Source organism: Oncorhynchus tshawytscha, linkage group LG31 (genome assembly GCF_018296145.1).
Source record: "Oncorhynchus tshawytscha isolate Ot180627B linkage group LG31, Otsh_v2.0, whole genome shotgun sequence".
Classification (NCBI taxonomy): Eukaryota; Metazoa; Chordata; class Actinopteri; order Salmoniformes; family Salmonidae; genus Oncorhynchus; species Oncorhynchus tshawytscha.
In genome coordinates, this window is record NC_056459.1 from 4,213,203 (window position 1) to 4,234,973 (window position 21,771).

General features: G+C 46.2%; 1 protein-coding gene across 4 annotated transcripts in view; it reads right to left on the bottom strand.

Moving 5' to 3' along the window:
* Positions 1-231: 231 nt before the first annotated feature.
* The window catches only part of LOC112229948 (protein PRRC2A), a 38,436-nt gene continuing 16,896 nt past the window's right edge, over positions 232-21,771 (bottom strand). For 2 of the 4 annotated variants that reach the window (XM_024396113.2, XM_024396112.2), the window contains exons 8-16: positions 18,910-19,150; positions 18,261-18,384; positions 17,807-18,011; positions 17,520-17,618; positions 15,335-15,929; positions 12,837-13,093; positions 4,915-5,257; positions 4,449-4,671; positions 232-4,024 (exon numbers count right to left, since the gene is read on the bottom strand). In XM_024396113.2, the coding sequence (XP_024251881.2) occupies positions 991-4,024; positions 4,449-4,671; positions 4,915-5,257; positions 12,837-13,093; positions 15,335-15,929; positions 17,520-17,618; positions 17,807-18,011; positions 18,261-18,384; positions 18,910-19,150 (5,121 nt within the window). In that variant the 3' untranslated portion in view covers positions 232-990. The remainder of the gene's footprint in view (positions 4,025-4,448; positions 4,672-4,914; positions 5,258-12,836; positions 13,094-15,334; positions 15,930-17,519; positions 17,619-17,806; positions 18,012-18,260; positions 18,385-18,909; positions 19,151-21,771) is intronic. The other 2 variants (XM_024396114.2, XM_024396115.2) reach the window with 2 other exon arrangements.

Sequence of the window (21,771 nt, forward strand, 5' to 3'; positions counted from 1 at the left end):
GAGAGAGCCTTTTATCTAACAGAACCAAAAGAGCATTGGAAAGTAATAAGAGCAGGTCAACAAAAACTCAATCACACAGCCTAGTTCTGAACAAGCAGCAAAGACATTGATATTCGAGATACAATCAATGTGAGGAGAGTGTGGATGGGTGAGCAGTAGTATTTCAACTGGTCTACTGTGGCTGTCACAGTAATTAAACAGATCAGGAGATCAAAAACTCAAGAGGTGGGGGGAGTTGTATAAAAAGGTATTTTAATGACCTGCTTTGTAGAAGAAAAAAATACACATACCTAACTTTTTAAAGGGTGTGGGGTGGGGGGGGGGGTGGGTGGGTGAAACAAAACTGACCAAGGAGGGAAAAAAACAAGGTAGAGAATTTTTATTATAATCTATGGTACAATTGTTCTCGTTGAAAGAAGAACCTGAAACCCCCCCCACCCCATGTGGGAAAATATAATGAAGTTAACTGCCCTACCGAATACCACCCCAACCAAAAGCATGGTAGAAATATACACAGGTAACATCAATATAAAAATCTGCCTTCTCCTGGCTAGCCAATTCCTCCAACATGTTTATCATGACATGTCACACTGCGTACACACACTACTGCGCGTGGTTGTGTATGTCTGTTATATGTCATATTGTGCTTGTAAATGCAAACATGTTTTTTGTAGTTATGTTCTCAGTCAAAAGAGGTGTGTGTTCGAAACGAACAAGGGTGTCTAATCAAACCTACATTTGGGTGGAATTCTGTAGGGTGGGGGTAGGGAGCAGAGTTGACACTACAATAACGGACGGTAGATTGCAATTGGATGGAGAAAGAAGCGAGGGGGGGTTTAACATGAGTGTGTACACTGTCTCCATAACTATGTGCTAATATGTTAAGGGATGAGAACAGATAAGAGGCTGAGGGAACAATAGATACAGAAAGGGATAAAGAAGAGGGGTGGGGCAGGGGGATGCATTTGAAATGTTTTCAGATCTTCTACTTCACTTCCTGTTTTTGGGGGAGGGCCAGTTTCCACGGCGCTCACTGCGTTGGCCCCCTCCGTTTCCAGCTCCGCCTCCTCCCCCACTGGGCGGGCCCCGTGGGCCTCTTCCTCCCCCACCTCCCTCTCTTCCTCCAGCGTTGACCCTCCTGTTCTGTCGCTCCATACCGGGACGCTGGCTGGAGAAACTTCTCTTGTTTGCCGCCTGCTCCTTCGCAGTCATCTCTCGCTCTCCGACCCCTCCCCCACCTCCACCTCCTCTTCCGGGTGGGTGATGATGGTGATGGGAGGAATAGGACTTCCCTCCTCCTCCCTCCCTCTCCCGGAACTCGGTGAAGTCACTGCTCTCGGAGGCGGTCTCCCACTCCTCATTGGCCTGGTCTGAGTTCTGGTTAGAGAAGTCAGGGGATTTGGCGCCTCCTGCTGGGTTGTGGTGCTGCTGAGAGTGGGCAGGACCAGAGTTGCCCTGGTTGTAGTGATGGTGGTGACTGTTTGCGTTAGAGCTTCCAAGATGGGTGCCGGTACTGCTGTTGTTGTTGGTAGTTGTGGTAGCAATGTGGTTAGCGTTGGGGGCAGTGCCGGTCGAGGGCACCACTTTGTGTGCGCCGTCAGTGACATCCTGAATGTAATTCTGGCAGGGCGAGGAGGGTCGTCCTCCTCCGTTGATGCGAGCGGCGTTCTCTCGCTCCTTCAGCCTGCGGAACCGCGGTGGCTTGTCCTGTTGGTGTTGGGAGCGTCCGTGGCGACGGCGTCTCGGGGGGCGCTCAAAGCCATCCCGAGGGACGCAAGGAAAGCCACGCCCGTCCGAGCCAGAGAGAGGAAGGGGCCCGCTGGAGTTGGAAGTGGGATTAGCCGTGGACTGCTGGGTCCCAACTCCTCCATTCTCCATGGAGCCCTGTGGGGCTAGAGTAGGTGCAGCAAGGATAGATTGTGGAGGGGTTGCTCCTCCCTGATTCTGAGCTTGGCTTCCGTCCACTGACTTCTCCTCCCCACTGGTTCCACGACCCGTGTCTTTGGGTGCAGACGACTGCATTGGGCCCTGCTGCTTGCGGACCGAGGCTGAGGACTTGGAGGCCCAGCCTTGAGGGTCGGCCCTGGATCCTGACCTGTGACCTCCAGCCATTCCTCCTCCGGCTCCACCACTTCTATAGATGCTGCCACCTCCTCCTCCTCCTCCTCCACCCCCCCTACCCCTCCTAGAGGGCACCCCTCTGGGGGTGAACACCCGGGCCTGGGAGCCTCTGGATGGGGCGGAGCCGCCACTGGTAAAGTTATCTGTGCCACTGCCATTCTTGGTGCTGGATTTGCGGTCTTCCTTGTCTGACTGGGCCAGGTCGCTGGCGGCACTCTCACTGCCCGTCTCCGACCCCCTCTGCCTCCTCCTCTTGGGGACCTCCTCGTATTCTGAACCCTCGCTGCGGGTCTCGCTGTGGTTACGGGCGCGCCCCGGGTTGGCTTGCGACCCCCCTCGGTTGCGCCTTGCCCCCGATGTCTCGTCATTGAATTCTTGGTGGTAGCCGCCGCCAGCTCGGTAGTCCCGGCTGCTCCTGCTGCCTGCTGCCCTGCCACGGCTAACACTGCCACCCCCGGCCGTGCCCGTGTAAGTGCCCCGGTAACCTCGGCCACGCCCGTAGAACTCGCCACCTCGTCCTCGGCTGGCTCTGCTACCACGGGCCGAGCCGCCGTGGTATGATGCACCCCTCTCCAACGAGCGCTCTCTGTCCCGCCTATTGGATGAGGGGCCAGAGTACCCTGATGAGGGGGTGGGGTTGACACCGTCTTTGGGACCTTTGCCCACTCCTCCTCGTTCGTTCGCCGCTCGGTCCTTCCATCCGTTTCTGGGTTTGGAAACGGTCTGAGCCAGTTCTTCTTTACCAGACACTGCAGAGGAGCTCTGTGGGCCGGAGGATGTTTCCTGCTTGACTGATGAATTGCCTCCGTCTTTGTCTTTTCCAGAGCCTCCTCCGCTGGTCTTTTCTCCTCCCTCGCCCTCCCCACCCTCTCTTTTCATCTCCTTCAGCACAGGCCTCTTGATAGGCCCTGCCCTCTTATTGGTGTTGCTGCCGCCGCTAGGTTTGTTGTGGTCAGACGCTGTTGGGTGATTGGATGAATCCTCCCCTCCGCGGTTGTTTCCGCTCCCTCCTCTCCTGTTGTTCGAGGGGCCTCCTGCGTTGCTGCTGCCGGGCCGTGGCCCCCACTGGGTCTCAGTCTTGTGTTCCCTCCCCCCTCGCTCCCGCTGGTTGGGCTTGGGATCACGGTGGTGCTGCTCCTGGCCCTGCCTCTGCGGCTGCAGCTGGGACTGTTGAGACGTCACAGAGGACTGAGAGTGGCTGTGGCCCATCTTATCCTGCTTCATCTCTCTGCTGCTTCCTGCATCATGTCTCTGCCCGGTTCCTGTGTCAGCCTTGCGCTGAGGTGGGGGGAGATGCACGACCGCTTTGCCGCTGCCGTCGTCCCTGGCTGAGGACGAGGAGGAGGAGGATGAGCAGGAGGAGAGGGACGGCTGTTGGAGTGGGGGCGAGGGGTCACCCTTCTTGGGAGCTTCGCCTCCTCTCTCACCGCGGCCATTCTCGGGCTTGTGGGGGTGGAGGGGAAAGTGGGAGGGGCCTTGGTGTTGTTGATGACCATGGTGTTGTTGGTTTTGAGGGTGGTGGAGGTTGTTATTCTCCAGGGGGGAGAGGTCAGTGCGCCCATTGCGGTCGTAGTGGGGGTGGGGGGCCCCCCAGACCTGGCCCTGTTGCTGGCCAACCTTGTGGCCCTGGCCCTCATCCTGGTGGCTGAAGCCTCCACCACTCCCCCTCTGTTGCTGCTGGTGTAGGGCCATGCGGGAGCCCTGGTCGGGAAAGTTGCTGTAGTTGCCCCGGCCACCCATGTAGGACTGGTGGTGGTGGGGGTGGTGGCTGCCTCCTCCCTGGCCCCCCACCAGAGTGCCCACAGGGGGTGGGGTCTGGTTGGAGGAGCCCGAAACAGAGTTGGGCTGCTGGATGGGCCCTGGCCCTCCCTCTCGCATACCACGGACTGGAGGGGTGTCACTCCTAAATTAAAAAACAGCGATTTAATAAAAACCTTTATTCCATAAACCGTATACTGTACTTATAAAACTGACTGGATTCATGTATTAATCTCATTTGATTTCAACTAATACATATTTTCCTATTCAAACAGTATTGTATGATTTGCTCATTAAACGGATACTTGAGGATTGGCCCTTTATCTATTTCCACAGAGTCAGATGAACTTGTGGATACCACTTTTATGTCTCTGTGTCCAGTATTAAGGAAATTAGAGGTAGTTTCATGAGCCAAAGCTAACTAGCAACTTCCTTCGAACTACATGCAGAGATAAAAATGGTATCCACTAATTAATCAGACTCTAGGGAAGGAGATAAAGGGCCTCATTGCCAAAAATATCCCTTTAAATGATTGTGAGTGACATCTGACACGCCCCCCTCAGTCTTACCTAGGCCCTTTGCCACTGACATCATCCTCTTCCAGTGCCTGCTTCTGTCTCAGAGGGGAGCTCAGTCCCCTGCCTTCGCTGCCCCCAGGGAACACCTCAGGCCCCCAGGCCAGTTTGGGATCCATGGGAGGTGTCCCACGATTGGGGTGTCCCGGGTGCTGCTGCCTGTCGAAGGTGTCCGAACCAGAGCCCCCCGAATCGGAGCGCTCTCGCCCCATCATCCCTGAAACAGAAATGGTTAGGGAAAAAAGTCATACTCAATTATAAAAATTATAGCTGGCAACCTGGTGCCATTTCCTATAACATATAAACATTATTGCATTATCATAATCTAAATATTCAACATTTGAATCTGGTTTGCACAAATCTGCCATTGACCTGCAAATTCAGATTCTGCCCTATGGCAAAATACCAACTCCTTGACTGAATATTTTATATATCAAACCAGACTACCATGAGTACCCACCTGCATGTTGCATGTTGGGCGGGTAGTAGTCCATGGGCCCTGGAGGTCTACCCTGCATGCCCCCTTGCATCATCCGGGGGTCCATGTAGGGCATCATCATCCAGCGCGGGTCAAAGTTCATGGGCAGGGGCTGGGGGCCGCGGCCCATGGAGCCCTGTGGCGGGTACTGAAGGGACCCTGACTGCTGCTGCTTTGGACCCTGGGTCTGAGTGGTGGCCCCCGGAGAAGGGCCCTGCTGCTGGGGGGCCTGCTGAGGCTGCTGGGGTGGGAGCTGCTGCTGGCTCTGTTGGGCTGCTTGGCTGTGCTGCTGCTGCCACTGCTGCTGCTGCTTCATCAGCTGCTCCTGAAGACACCAAATGGGAGAGATGTTATAATATACAGTGCATTCGTAAAGTGTTCAAACCCCTTCACTTTTGACATTTTGTTATGTTACAGCTTTACTCTAATTTGTTTTTAAATTATTTATTTTTTCCCTCATCAATCTACACACAATACACCATAATGACAAAGGAAAAAAATGTTTAAAAAAAAAAATCTATTAAAAAAAAAAAAAAAACATTTATATAAATGTATTTAGACCCTTCACTATGAGACTCGAAATTGAGCTCTGGTGCATCCTGTTTCCATTGATTATCCTTGAGAAATCTCTACAACTTGATTGGAGTCCACCTGTGGTAAATTCAATTAGTTGGACATGATTTGGAAAGGCACACACCTGTCTATATAAGATCCCACAGTTGACAGTGCATGTCAGAGCCAAAACCAAGCCGAATGAATTGTCCGTAGATCTGAGACAGGATTATGTCAAGGCACATATCTAGTGAAGGGTACCAAAAAATGTCTGTGGGATTGAAGTTCCCAAAGAACACAGTGGCATCCATCACTCATGAATGGAAGAAGTTTGGAACCACCAAGACTCTCCCTAGAGCTGGCCGCCCGGCCAAACTGAGAAATCGGAGAAGGAGGGCCATGGTCAGGGAGGTGACCAAGAACCCAATGGTCACTCTGACAGAGCTCCAGAGTTCCTCTCTGGAAATGGGAGAACCTTCCAGAAGAACAGTCATCTCTGCAGCACTCCACCAATCAGGCCTTTATGGTAGTGGCCAGACGGAAGCCCCTCAGTAGAAGGCACATGACACCCCGCATGGAGTTTGCCAAAAGGCACCTAAAGGGCTCAGACCATGAGTAACCAGATTCTCTGGTCTGATGAAACCAAGATTGAACTCTTTGGCCTGAATGCCAAGCGTCACGTCTGGAGGAAACCAGGCACCATTTATCATCTGACCAATACCATTCCTACGGTGAAGCATGGTGGTGGCAGCATCATGCTGTGGGGATGTTTTTCAGCAGCAGGGACTGGAAGACTCGTCAGGATCGAGGGAAAGAGGAACGGAGCAAAGTACAGAGATCCTTGATGAAAACCTGCTCCAGTGCGCTCAGACTGGGGCGAAGGTTCACCTTCCAACAGGACAATGACCCTAAGCACATAGCCAAGACTACGCAGGAGTGACTTCGGGACAAGTCTCTGAATGTCCTTGAGTGGCCCAGCCAGAGACCGGATTTGAACCCGATCTAACATCTCTGGAGAGAACTGACAATAGCTGTGCAGCAACGCTCCCCACCCAACCTGACAGAGCTTGAGAGGATCTACAGAGAAGAATGGGAGAAACTCCCCAAATAACAGGTTCACCAAGCTTGTAGCTTGGCTCGTTCTGTGCTGTGTGCACCTTCCCTTCCCACAAAAAAAATAAAAATAAATCACAACCACACACACACAAACCAATCCACTCGCAACAGATGAAATACCACGTCTTCCTATCTGAAAAGCGGTTTAAACTCGCTATTTTTATTTGAGGTTTGGTCCAACAGAAATCGGTCAAAATGTACACCGAAACACATTAAGACATTTTACTGTAACAGAGGATACTGGAAAATGAATGCTCAGTTTGTTGCGCGCAGCCTTGCGGTACCGCTAGCTGGCAGCATTTTAGCCAGACGTGCTAGCCGTGTAGTCTGTCATAAATGTGCAATGAGCATAAAAATACAGATTTATGTCAGGAATTGACATCAAATTCTCATTCTGAGAAATAATAGCCAGGTAGGCCACTTAATTAACATCGAAACAAAGTGGACAGTTCAAACAGTTGGAGATGGACAGGAGGGTTCATAACTGTTCTACCTTGTTAGCTAGCAAATAGATCCAAGTTGGCTATTTATTTTATTTATTTATTTATTTAACCTTTATTTAACCAGGTAGGCAAGTTGAGAACAAGTTCTCATTTACAATTGCGACCTGGCCAAGATAAAGCAAAGCAGTTCGACAGATACAACGACACAGAGTTACACATGGAGTAAAACAAACATACAGTCAATAATACAGTATAAACAAGTCTATATACAATGTGAGCAAATGAGGTGAGAAGGGAGGTAAAGGCAAAAAAGGCCATGGTGGCAAAGTAAATACAATATAGCAAGTAAAACACTGGAATGGTAGTTTTGCAATGGAAGAATGTGCAAAGTAGAAATAAAAATAATGGGGTGCAAAGGAGCAAAATAAATAAATAAATTAAAATTAAATACAGTTGGGAAAGAGGTAGTTGTTTGGGCTAAATTATAGGTGGGCTATGTACAGGTGCAGTAATCTGTGAGCTGCTCTGACAGTTGGTACTTAAAGCTATAGTGAGGGAGATAAGTGTTTCCAGTTTCAGAGATTTTTGTAGTTCGTTCCAGTCATTGGCAGCAGAGAACTGGAAGGAGAGGCGGCCAAAGAAATAATTGGTTTTGGGGGTGACTAGAGAGATATACCTGCTGGAGCGTGTGCTACAGGTGGGAGATGCTATGGTGACCAGCGAGCTGAGATAAGGACATCATCATCTAGACTTGAAATACAAAAGATTAGCAGGCTACTCACTAGCACATGGGCTGGTGCTTGAGAGATTGTTTTGGAATTATGTGTTCATTTTCTGTAATACCTTGTTTGTCATTATTAGATATGCATGGTTTTGGTTGAATTTGTCACAAAAAGGGGATTTTCATAGATAAGACATGGACGCCAGATGAGTGATTGAGAGAAAAAAAGAAGAAGGTTGAACTATTTTTATAAAATATTTGCATTATTAGTTGGTCTTATGGTTGTGAAAGGCTTATAATTTAGCCTAGGTATAATTTGACAATCCCTGAATGAGAATGCTGACCGTTTGAAATGTAGTGTATTGACTTAATTGTGCAACAAAGCTTATTTAGGGAATGAATATCCATCCATCCATCTCTCAAACACCTTCCTAGTATTGAGTTGCACCCCATTTTCCCCTCAGAACAGCCTCAATTTGTTGGGGAATGGACTCTACAAGGTGTCAAAGGCGTTCCACTGGGATGCTGGCCCATGTTGACTCCAATGCTTGGCACAGTTGAGTCAAGTTGGCTGGATGTCCTTTGGGTGGTGGCCCATTCTTGATACACACAGAAAATTGTTGAGCGTTAACTTCTTGGTGACACGGGGCAGTATTTTCACGGCCGGATGAAATGCATGCCCAAATTTAACTGCCTGCTACTCATCCCCATAAGATTAGATATGCATATTATTGGTTGATTTGGATAGAAAACACTGAAGTTTCTAAAACTGTTTGAATCATGTCTGCGAGTATAACAGAACTTATGTAGCAGGCGAAACCTTGAGGAAAAACCATTCAGATTTTTTTGTTTTTGAGGTCACTCTTTTCATTGAGTTTTCATTGGGAATCCTGATTTCTAAGGGACCTTCTTGCAGTTCCTACCGTTTCCACTGGATGTCACCAGTCTTTAGAAATTGGTTGAGGTTTTTTCTTTGCGTAAATGAAGAAGTAGCCCTGTTCAAAACGAGGGTCACTTCAAGTGTACTGTTAGATAGAGGCGCATGACCAGAAAGGTAGTGTCAGTTTGTTTTCTTCCTGTATTGAACACAGATCATCCCGTCTTCAATTTTATCAATTATTTACTTTAAAAAATACCTAAAGTTGTATTGCAAAAGTAGTTTGAAATGTTTTGGCAAAGTTTACAGTTAACTTTTGAGATATTTTGTAGCCACGTTGCGCAAGTTGGAACCAGTGTTTTTCTGGATCAAACAAGCCAAATAAATTGACATTTTGGATATATATCGACGGAATTAATCAAACAAAAGGACCATTTGTGATATTTATGGGACATATTGGAGTGCCAACAAGAGAAGCTCGTCAAAGGTAAGGCATGATTTATATTTTTATTTCTGCGTTTTGTGTCGCGCCTGCAGGCTTGCAGGTACAACCAGGAATACAATTTTCCCGAAGTGAATCCTTTGTTCGCACCCACCAGGGCAATTGAACTGATTCCAGAGGCCGACCCAAAACAACGCCGGGAAGAAGGGCGGGGGTGTATGTTTCATGATTAACAACTCATGGTGCAATTGTGATAACATACAGGAACTCAAGTCGTTGCGAGCATCCTGTCGGGCTGTATCACCGCCTGGTACGGTCCACCAGAGGGTGGTGTGGTCTGCCCAACGCATCATCGGGGCAAACTACCTGCCCTCCAGGACACCTACAGCACTCAATGTCACAGGAAGGCCAAAAAGATAAATCAAGGACAACACCCGAGTCACTGCCTGTTCACCCCACTATCATCCAGAAGGTGAGGTCAGCACAGGTGCATCAAAGCTGGGACTGAGAGACTGAAAAACAGATTATAGTTCAAGACCATCAGACTGTTAAATAGCCATCACGAGCACATTAGAGGCTGCTGCCTATATACATAGACTTGAAATCACTAGCCACTTTAATGTTTACCTATCTTGCATTACTCATCTCATATGTATATACTCTATTCTATTTTACTGTATTTACTGTCTATGCCGCTCTGACATTGCTCATCCATATATTTATAATTCATCATTCCTTTACTTAGATTTGTGTGTATTGGGCATATGTTGTGAAATTGTTAGATATTACTTGTTTGATATTACTGCACTGTCGGAGCTAGAAACATAAGCATTTTGTTACACCCGCAATAACATCTGCTAAACAAGTGTAATTGACCAATAAAATATGATTTGATGTCTCAAGTAGAGGTCAGCCGATTAATTCGGGCCGATTTCAAGTTTTCATAACAATCGGAAATCTGTATTTTTGGACACCAAATTTGCTGAATTTTATTTTATTTATTAAAAAATATATTTTTTACACCTTTATTTAACTAGGCAAGTTAGTTAAGAACACAATCTTATTTTCAATGACGGCCTAGGAACGGTGGGGCAGAACGACAGATTTTTACCTTGTCAGCTCGGGGATTCAATCTTGCAACCTTACAGTTAACTAGTCCAACGCTCTAACCACCTGATTACATTGCACTCCACGAGGAGCCTGCCTGTTACACGAATGCAGTAAGAAGCCAAGGTAAGTTGCTAGCTAGTATTAAACTTCTTATAAAAAACAATCAATCAATCATAATCACTAGTTAACTACACATGGTTGATGATAATACTAGTTTATCTAGCATGTCCTGCGTTGCATATAATCGATGCGGTGGCATTCGTAAAAAAGGACTGTCGTTGCTCCAACGTGTACCAAACCATAAACATCAATGCCTTTCTTAAAATCAATACACAAGTAAATATTTTTTAAACCTGCATATTTAGTTAATATTGCCTGCTAACATGTTTTTCTTCTAACTAGGAAAAATGGTGTCACTTCTCTTGCAACAGAGTCAGGGTAAATGCTAGGCAGCCCAAACTGCTGCTCATTGCAAACTGTGTGAAGACTATTTCTTCCTAACAAAGACAGCCAACTTCGCCAAACGGGGGATGATTTAACAAAATCTCATTTGCGAAAAAAGCACAATCGTTGCACCTAACCATAAACATGCCTTTCTTAAAATGCCTTAAAATCAATACACAGAAGTATATTTTTTTTAAACCTGCATATTTAGCTAAAATAAATCCAGGTTAGCAGGCAATATTAACCAGGTGAAATTGTGTCACTTCTCTTGCGTTCATTGCACGCAGAGTCAGGGTATATGCGACAGTTTGGGCCTCCTGGCTCGTTGCGAACTAATTTGCCAGAATTTTACGTAATTATGACATAACATTGAAGGTTGTGCAATGTAACAGGAATATTTAGACTTATGGATGCCACCCGTTAGATAAAATACGGAACGGTTCCGTAATTCACTGAAAGAATAAACATCTTGTTTTCGAGATGATAGTTTCCAGATTCGACCATATTAATGACCTAAGGCTCGTATTTCTGTGTGTTATTATGTTATAATTAAGACTATGATTTGATAGAGCGGTCTGACTGAGCGATGCACCAGCAGGCTCGTAAGCATTCATTCAAACAGCACTTTCGTGCGTTTTGCCATTGCGCTGTTTATGACTTCAAGCCTATCAACTCCCGAGATTAGGCTGGTGTAATCAATGTGAAATGGCTAGCTAGTTAGCGGGGTGCGCGCTAATAGCGTTTCAAACGTCACTCGCTCTGAGACATTGAGTAGTTGTTCCCCTTGCTCTGCATGGGTAACGCTGCTTCGAGGGTGGCTGTTGTCGATGTGTTCCTGGTTCGAGCCCAGGTCGCGGCAAGGAGATGGACGGAAGCTATACTGTTACACTGGCAATACTAAAGTGCCTATAAGAACATCCAATAATCAAAGGTATATGAAATACAAATCGTACAGAGAGATATAGTCCTATAATTCCTATAATAACTACTACAACAAACTTCTTACCTGGGAATATTGAAGACTCGTGTTAAAAGGAACCACCAGCTTTCATATGTTCTCATGTTCTGAGCAAGGAACTGAAACGTTAGCTTTCTTACATGGCACATATTGCACTTTTACTTTCTTCTTCAACACTTTGTTTTTGTATTATTTAAATCAAATTGAACAGGTTTCATTATTTATTTGAGGCTAAATTGATTTTATTGATGTATTATATTAAGTTAAAATAAGTGTTCATTCAGTATTGTTGTAATTGTCGAGGACGTCTATACCTACAACCACACTACAAGATGCCATGTTGAAAAAACAACTGCCTGGATGGAGAAACTGTACAATGACTGCTCTGCGAGTACAAAGCGCGAGCACAAACGTGACATTAATAACAAATTGTGGGACGTCTATGAACAGCCAGTCACACATCACTGCAACCAGCCATCACATTGAAGAGAAGTGGAGTCCCATGTACTGACAACTGAATAGAGGAGGGGGGGACAGCAGAGAACCAAAAACGTCATTCACTACCATCGTTGCTGAGTGGGTGGGGGACAGCAGTAAGGTCAGAGCCGTCTCTTAGGTAGCCAGTAGTGCGATAGATTGTACTGCATTGCCCCCTAGCAGTCATACCAGTGGTTTATATACATCATGGGTCATATGCAGGACCATATGAATGGTGAATTCACGCCATATTATCGTTTAAACAATTTTATAAAATGGCAGTTGAAAGTATTTTTTTTAACCCACTAAATCAAAATGCTAAAATACTAAAATCTAGAAATTGTATACCCACAAACTTGCCATCATCGATAGCACCGAGCCATTATCAATCATGTCAACCAATGCAGTGGTAGAATGTTTTTTGTGATAAGTATGCTGATTGGCTGTGATCAAATAATTATTTTCCATTGTAGTCGCTTATTTGTTTACTCACAATACCCTCTAATATCTTATTGATTGAAGGGAGTAGACTGATTGGTCGACTATTAGCAGACGTAAGGAATTTGTTGTCGTCTTTTGGGATTAGACACACCTTAGCATGCTCCCATACATTTGGATATTGACTGTTTTCCAGTGACCAATTAAATATATATTTCAGAGGAGCTGCAATTGGGGAGTAGCATAGCGAAGATAAATATTGTCCATCAGATCATTATCCATAGATTTACCATTGGGTAATGACTTCAGTAGGTTATTAGACTGACCTGTTGCTGTCTCTGGAAGCGGGGAGGCAGGGACTTCTGGTACTTGGAGTAGCCCTGTCCCGGGGGGCCGCTGGCTTGGCGACTTGCTCCTCCTCCCATGCTTTCTACCTTCACTGGGTCTACCACTCCTCCACCACCACCTCCGCTGCGGACGTGAGCACTATCTAGGATCTCCTCCTTCCCTTCCCCAGGCACCAGGACCTCCAGAGGGGGCTGCTGCAGCTGGGGAGTGGGGGGCTGGGGACACACCTGGACATCTGGATGGGAGGAAGGGGAGAGAATATAGCAATGATATGCCACTGGTTGTTGGAAGAAGTAAGCAGATGTGAATAATACCAAGTCATGTGCTATACAATTAAGGAAGGTCAGTAAAGGTACTATTGTGAACTTAAGACGTGATAAAACAACAACTTCAAAGATGAACAACCGTTTGCGAAACACATACAAGCCTTTTGTCGACTGGCCCAAACATACCTTTTTAGAGATACCCACATCAAACGGCTAACCAAGTTGAAATATGAAGACAACACCAGAATGCTGGGTAAAAAAATAGGGCTGTTACGGTGACCGTATTACCACCACACTGGCAGTCACAGTAAATAGGCTTCTCAAAAACTGCACTCTGATGCCGCTATAGGCTAGGCCTACTATTTTTACTTCTCAACAATCCTAATATTAAGCACACTGCTTCGCCTTACAACCGGAGTAGCCTACCTGGCATGAAAATGAACTGCGGAAAAAGCATCCTCCATTTGATATTTAAGTGCATACGGATTACATGTATTTTTTCCCCCTGCCCGTGACCGACAGGTGCATGATAATGGCCCATTCTAAATCAAAATTTCAAAAAGTTTGGACACACCTACACATTCCAGTTATTTTTCTTTATTTATTACTATTTTCTACATTGTAGAAAAATAGTGAAGACAAAAACTACGAAATAACACGTTATCATCATGTACTAACCAAAAAAGTGTTAAACAAATCTAAATATAATTTACATGAGATGCTTCAAAGTAGACACCCTTTGCCTTGATGACAGCTATGTGTGTGCTAGAGGTTGCCCAATTAATCGCCATGGCCGATTAATTCTGCCTTTTTGGACGCCGATTATGGCCGATTATATTGCAATCCACGAGGAGACTGCGTGGCAGGCTGACCACCTGTTACGTGAGTGCAACATCGAAGGACCTTGTGGCTGCAAGGAACCAAGTTAAGTTGCTAGCTAGCATTAAACGTATCTGATAAAAAACAATCAATCTTCACATAATCACTAGTTAACTACACATGGTTGATGATATTACTACGTTAACTGGCTTGTCCTACGTTCAATATAATCAATGCGTTGCCAGTTAATTTATTGTCGAATCGCAGCCTACGTCAACTTAGCCAAACGGATGATTTAACAAAAGCACATTCGCGAAAAAATACCATGCGTTGTCCCTCACCATAAACATCAATGCCTTTCTTAAAATCGATACACAAAGTATATTTTCTTAAACCTGTATATTTAGTTAAAATAAATTCATGTTAGCAGGCCATATTAATTAGGGAAATGGTGTCACTTTTCTTGCGTTCAGTGCAAGCAGGGTCAGGGCATATGCAGCAGTTTAGGCCGCCTGGCTCATTGCGAACTGTGTGAAGACCTAAAAAAAAAAGGCACTTGTACTTTCTTTTTGCATTATTTAAACCAAACTGAGCCCGTTTATTTATTTGAGACTAAATTGATTTTATTTATGTATTATATTAAAATAAAAAAGTGTTAATTGTAACTGTTGTAATTGCTATTATTACAAATATATATAAAAATCGGCATCAGCTTTTTTTTTGGCCCTCCAATAATCGGTATCTGTAATGAAAAATCATAATCGGTCGACCTCTAGTGTGTGCAGCCTGCGCAAGAAACAGAGCAGAGCTCATGGCTTTGATGCAACTTTTTTCAAATCATCATTAGAGTTGCATCATGCAGCCTTAAACACATAGCCTAACGTTTGAATCACAACTAAAGTTGAATAAATAACAAAATGAATAATTTAGGAGAACCTGTTTCTTTTAAATATATCTTCTATTTTATTCAGCTTTGTTCAACTGTATTCTTCTTACTATAATATAATGCCACGGGAATTATAAGCAAATCTTGTCTTGCAAACTACTGTGGCCCACAGCCATATGGCAGAGCCAGATCAGGGCCTAACACATAAGAACATGCTCTTCTGAAGTAGGCTATATTTTCTTAATATCATGTTTCTTTAGGCATGCCCACAATAAATATCGGATTTATTGTGATGTGTAGGCTTTATTAAATGGATTTATTATACTTTAAAATGTAGATGTTCCAAAGCGCTGCATCACTGGCTTGTAGGCTGCGCATGGAAGCCAGGACATGCTAAACATGTTTATGTTAATTAAATGGTAAATTACCTTGCAACCTGCAGTTATTTGTATGACAATCACCTGCTGACAATTTTATGACTGCCATAGCTCTTGTCAGAACTCACCAGCATTGGAGTCATAGCTGCTATTGCTATTGGCCCTCTGTCTGTCGGTGGGACTGGGCCCTGGCACTAGGTCCCTGGTAACAGCCTGGACAGCCAGGGGGGGCTCCTCAAGGTCCACGCAGGGGGATGGGGGCTGGCTGATGTTGGGGGAGCAGGCTGAGGCCGACAGGGAAGGGCTGGGGCTTCCGGCCGTGGTGGAGTTGCCGTCCAGACTGGGGGGCTTGGAGCCTCCGCTGCTCCCACCACCACCCTGCTGGGCCTTCTCATCCAGCCTCTTCAGCTTCTCAGCGCAGGCCGCACGCCGCTCTTCCTCCATCCTTCGCTCCTCCTCTTCGCGGCGCCGGCGGGCGCGTTCAACAGCGGCCGAGATCTCTGAGGACGACTGCTTCCTGCGCTGGCGCCATGTCTCCTCTTCATCTTCGCCGGTGGGCGGGGCCAGCAGGCCAGTCGTCTGAGGTGGAGGGGTGGGGCCTCCGGGGACGGGGGAAGTAGCCTGCTGCTGTTGGAGCTGCGAGGAGGGGGCGACCTTCCCGGGGGCCAGGGAGACAGTTTCAGGGGCTACCACCGGGCTGGACTGATTAGGGGAGTTGCGGTCCTGGAGAGATTGAATGAGGACACACATGACAACAAACTCTGCTGCAATATGAAAAAAAAAAATGAAAAAAAAAAAACTTTCCTAGGATGGTATGAATAATTCCAAATAACTGATCCGCAAAAAAAGTGTGTGAAAATGCTGTCCGGCTATACACAGTGTACAAAATATTAAAAACACCACCTAATATTTTACCCTCAGAACACTCAATTAGTCAGGGCATGGACTCTACAAGGTGTTGAAAGCGTTCCACAGGGATGCTGGCCCATGTTGACTCCAATGATTCAAACAGTTGTGTCTGGATGTCCTTTGGGTGGTGGACTATTCATGATACACACAGGAAACTGTTCATCGTGAAAAAGCCAGCAGCGTTTCAGCTCTTGACACAAACCGGTGCACCTGGCACCTACTACCATAACCTGTTCAAAGGCACTTAAATCTTTTGTCTTGCCCATTTACCCTCTGATTGGCGCACACACACAATCTCTGTAGAGATGAAAGAACCTTCCAGAAAGACAAACATCTCTGCAACACTCCACTAATCAGGCCTTTATGGTAGAGTGGCCAGACGGAAACCACTACTCAGTTAAAGGCACATGACAGCCCGTTTGGAGTTTGCCAAATGACACCTAAAGGACACTCAGACCATGAGAAACAAGATTATCTGGTCTGAATGAACTAAGACAGAACTCTTTGGCCTGAATGCCAAGCATCACATCCGGGGACAATCTGGCGCCATCCCTACGGTGAAGCATGGTGGTGGTGGGAGCATCCTGCTGTGGGGATTTTTCAGAGGCAGGTACTGGGAGACTAGTCAGGATCAAGGGAAAAATGAACGGAGCAAAGTACAGAGAGATCCTTGATGAAAACCAGCTCCAGAGCGCTCAGGACCTCAGACTATGTTGAAGGTTCACCTTTCAACAAGACAATGACCCTAAGCACACAGCCAAGACAATGCAGGAGTGGCTTCGGGACAAGTCTCTGAATGTCCTTGAGTGGCCCAGCCAGAGCCCAGACTTGAAATCCATCCAACATCTCTGGAGAGACCTGAAAATAGCTGTGCAGCGACGCTATCCATCCAACCTGACAGAGCTTGAGAGGATCTGCAGAGAATGGGAGAAACTCCCCAAATACAGGTGTGCCAAGCTTGTAGCATCATACCCAAGAAGACTCAAGGCTGTAATCACTGCCAAAGGTGTTTCAACAAAAAACTTAGTACGGGTCTGAATAGTTATGTAAATATCATATCAGTTTTTTATTTTTTATATACATTTGCAAAAATGTTGCATTGTCTTTAAGGGGTATCGTGTGTAGATTGATGAGGGAAAAAAACAATTTAATACATTTTAGAATAACGCTGTAACATAACAAAATGTGGAAAAAGTCAGGGGTCTGAATACTTTCTGAAATCACTCACTGATTGAAGTGGATATAACAAGTGACATCAATAAGGGATCATCACTTTCACCTGCATTCACCCAGTCAGTCATGGAAAGAGCAGGTGTTCCTAATGTTTTGTACACACACTCTCGCATATATATACACACACACACACACACACGAGGCCCTCTCTCTCCCCAGGTAGGCAGATACCTGTCGGTAGTAGGAGTAAGGCCCCTGTCCCTGGTGGAGGAGAGGCCCTGGTGGGGGGGAGAGCTGCTCCCGGGACCCACCCAGTCCAGGCCTACGCCCCTGTAGTGTACAGGCAGCCACAGGTTACAGTTAGCCAGATGCATCTAGTTACCTATTTCGCAAAATACGCTAATATCCATGTCCTCAAAGCAATCCTGCTTTTTACTATAAAATGGTCACTGTTCACTTGCACTAGCCCTGAGATGCCTCTGAAAGTCCACAAGACTAGCCCTTGCAGAGGGTCGTACCTGGTAGGTGGCATGGGCGCCTTGGCTCCCCCAGCCGCTCTTGCACCCCTCCTCGGCCCATCCTGGCTTGCTGGAGGGGGGTGGGGGGCCGTCGTGGTCGGCGTTGGAGGGAGGGGTGCGGCGGGTATCCCTGGCCACTCCGCTGTCAGAGACTCGGGAGCGCTGCACCACCTGAGGGGGACCTTCCTGAGACCTTTGCATCTCCCTGGGGAAGGAAATAAGAGACGACACATTTGTCACGTCAAAAGCAATCCCACATTCAACAACCATTTCAAGAATTCATTACATTCTGGCTCTGTCATTTATTCATTCAGAAACAATTTATGTGAGCGTGTGGGTCTTCGTGGCAGAAAGGAGGATTGCTAGCACAGCACAGTACAAATAGTTTTAAACGTTTAAACTGTATTTTCCAAACCATGTCAATCTTATGTTGGGCAGGTACTGTGGGACATACCGTGCACCGTTCTTGCTCTCGCTTCTTTCACTCCTCTCGGGTCTCTCGTTCCTCTCCTCATCTTCCTCTCCTTCATCGTCGCTGAACTTCAACTTGGCCGAGTAGTCGATTTCCTCGTGTGCCCCTGTTTGACAGACTCAACGGTTCAGAGGGGAAGCACAATAGGCATGCGGACCGCATTTGCACCGTTGCCATCCTCGACCATTATACACAGCCACACACACTATGAGGGAGACTTGAAACAATGCATGCTTCTCATCTCTCCCTCACTTGGATAAACCTGATGTCTCCCCTCCCCCACACAAAGCACTACTGAGTCCATGAGATGAGATGATGCCATCGAATGTGCTACCCACTGTGTTTCTCCAAGTATTAGCAAACTCCCACCATATCAGCATCATACAATTGATATGATAGAGAGTGAAAGTCTCTCGGATTCTAAAATAATGAAGGTGGCTGGCTTTCTTGTAATACTTTCAGGCTATCCAGTCAATTGTCCCACGTTGTTTAAGGTTCTCATATCAATTTAACAGTGTACAGGTCTCTACTCTTAATGTGATGACTTTTTCCACTTGCCACTGCTTTCTGAGCAGTATACTCTACCAATAATTACAAGTGTTCATGAGTCCTGACGTCTCCTCTCTCTCACCTGCCCAGCCCTCGTCTCCGTCCTGGTGGTCTAGTTCATCTAGCTCCTTCAGGTCATCCTGCTTCAGAATGGAGGGTCGCTTCACCATCTCTCCTCCCCCACCACGGGGACCGCCCTGGGGACGCCCGCGGCCGTCCTGACCCTGCTGGCGAAACCTGGGAGGGGCCTCACCAGGAGGGGGGTACCTGTAGGGCCCCTGGGGGCCGTAGGGAGGCGGGAAGGGCAGAAAGGGAGGGTACATCTGAGACCGAGAGACACAGAAAGAGAGGGTAGAAAACATTTAGAGACCCTGAGATGCACAAAAGCAGAGATTGACAGTACACTAATGCTACACTGGTGGGTAACAGGGTGAGAGCCCATCTGTGCGCACACCTCTAACAGTGAGATGTTCTAACACTGTTTCTGTGCCACCATTTGTATATTCTCTTGAAAATATTCGCCAAATGGATGGAAACATGCATTACATTCGGAAAGCATTTAGATGCCTTAACAAAATGTTGAAAAAGTCACGTTACAGCCTCTCTCTAAAATGGATTAAATAGAAACATTTCCTCAATCTAGACAATACCCCACAACGACAAAGCGAAAACAGGTTGTTAGAAATTTGAGCAAATGCATTACAAATAAAAAACAGAAATACTTTATTTACATAAGTATGGAGACCCTTCGCTATGAGACTCTAAATTAATCTCAGCTGCATCCTGTTTCCATTGATCATCTTTGAGATGTTTCTACAACTTGATTGGAGTCCACCTGTGGTAAATTCAATTGATTGGACATTTGGCACACACCTGTCTATATAGTTGACAGTGCATGTCAGAGCCAAAGCCATGAGGTCAAAGGAATTGTATGTAGAGCGCCGAGACAGGATCGTGTCGAGGCACAGATCTGGGGAAGGGTACCAATACATTTGTGCAGCATTGAAGGTCCCCAAGTTTGGAGCTGCCAAGACTGTCCCTAGCGGTCTGCCTGGCAAAACTGAGCAATCGGGGGAGAAGGGCCTTGGTCAGGGAGGTGACCAAGAACCCAATGGTCACTCTGACAGAGCTCCAGAGTTCCTCTGTGGAGATGGGAGAACCTTCCAGAAGGACAACCATCTCTGCAGCACTCTACCAATCAGGCCTTTATGGTAGAGTGGCCAGACGAAAGCAATTTCTCGGTAAAGGGAACATGACATCCAACTTGGAGATTTTCAAAAGGCACCTTAAGGACTCTCAGACCATGAGAAGCAAGTCTGATGAAACCAAGATTGAACTCTTTGGCCTGAATGCCAAGCGTCACGTCTGGAGTAAACCAGACACCATCCTTACAGTGAAGCATGGTGGTGGCAGCATTACACTGTGGGAATGTTTTTCAGCGGCAGGGACTGGGAGACTAGTCAGGATGGAGGGAAAGATGACGTGAGCAAAGTACAGAGAGATCACAGATTAAAACCTGCTCCAGAGTGCTCAGGACATCAGCCTGGGGCCAAGGTTCACGTTCCACCAGGACAGCGACCCTAAGCACACAACCAAGACAACACAAGAATGGCTTCGGGACAAGTCTCAAAGTCCTTGAGTGGCCAAGCCAGAGCACAGGCTTGAATCCGAGCTAACACTTCTGGAGAGCCCTGAAAGTAGCTGTCCAACTCATCCAACCTGACAAAGTTTGAGAGGATCTGCAGAGAAGAATGGGAGAAACTCCCCAAATACAGGTGTGCCAAGCTTGTAGTGTCTTACCCAACAAGACTCGAGGCTGTAATCAATGACAAAGGTGCGTCAACAAAGTACTAAGCAAAGGGTCTGAATACTTATGTAACTGATTTTTTAAATTTAAATTTACAAAAAAATTCTAAACTGCTTTATCATTATAGGGTATTGTGTGAACAAAAAAACAATTGAATCTATTTTAGAATAAGGCTGTAATGTAACAACTGTGGAAAAAGTCAAGGGGTCTGAAAACTTTCCAAATGCACTGTAGCTATAATAGATAGAGCCCATGTGAGCACACATGCAGAGATTATACCAGAGCTGTGTTCGAATACCCATACTAACATACTGTATACAATCGGGGGAGTGGCACAGCAGTCTAAGGCACTGCATCTCAGTGCTAGATGTGTCACTACAAACACCCTGGTTCGAATCCAAGCTGTATCCCAACCGGTCATGATTGTGAGACGAATAGGGCAGCGGAAAATTGGCACCGCACCGTCCGGGTTTGGCCAGTGTAGGCTGTCATTGAAAATAAGAATTTGTAACTGACTATATTTGTAACTGACTTTAACTGACTATCCTAGTTAAAAAGGTTAACAAAAATAATAATACAGAAACTAAATACTACATACAATTAGTTCATTTTAGAATACTGTAAACAAACGGTATCCTTTCAGTTGAGAGCGTACCAGCGCTTTGCTTCTCTACTGGAAGTTGATGCTGTTGCTATGCAACCTCTTAGTAGGTTGTTAGCATAATAAATGACTAACTAGACATTTTACGACTTCGGGTGTGTTACTAATAAATTCAATCTGGAGTGCCAGAGTGCGCTCTGGGCATTCGCGAATTCAGAGCATTGTCAGATTGTCTGTTTGTAAATTTAGAGCGTTTCGCTCTCTGAGTGTTCAGAACGCAAACTGGACACTCTGGCCGAGGAGTAGGGTTGATCCGGGCGTTCTTAACTCACAACGGCAGTCAAGCACCCAAGCTAACTGGCTAACTTGCTAACTACTTCAAGACACAATGATAGACCACCTCACGCTGACCATTTTACTCACGGCTGCATATTTTCCGCAATTTTCTTCAAATCTGAAAACGTTATGAGGCCATGCCCATTTTTGGAAGAATTGCATTATGGGCCCTAAAAGCACGGAAATAGTGTCCACTGCTT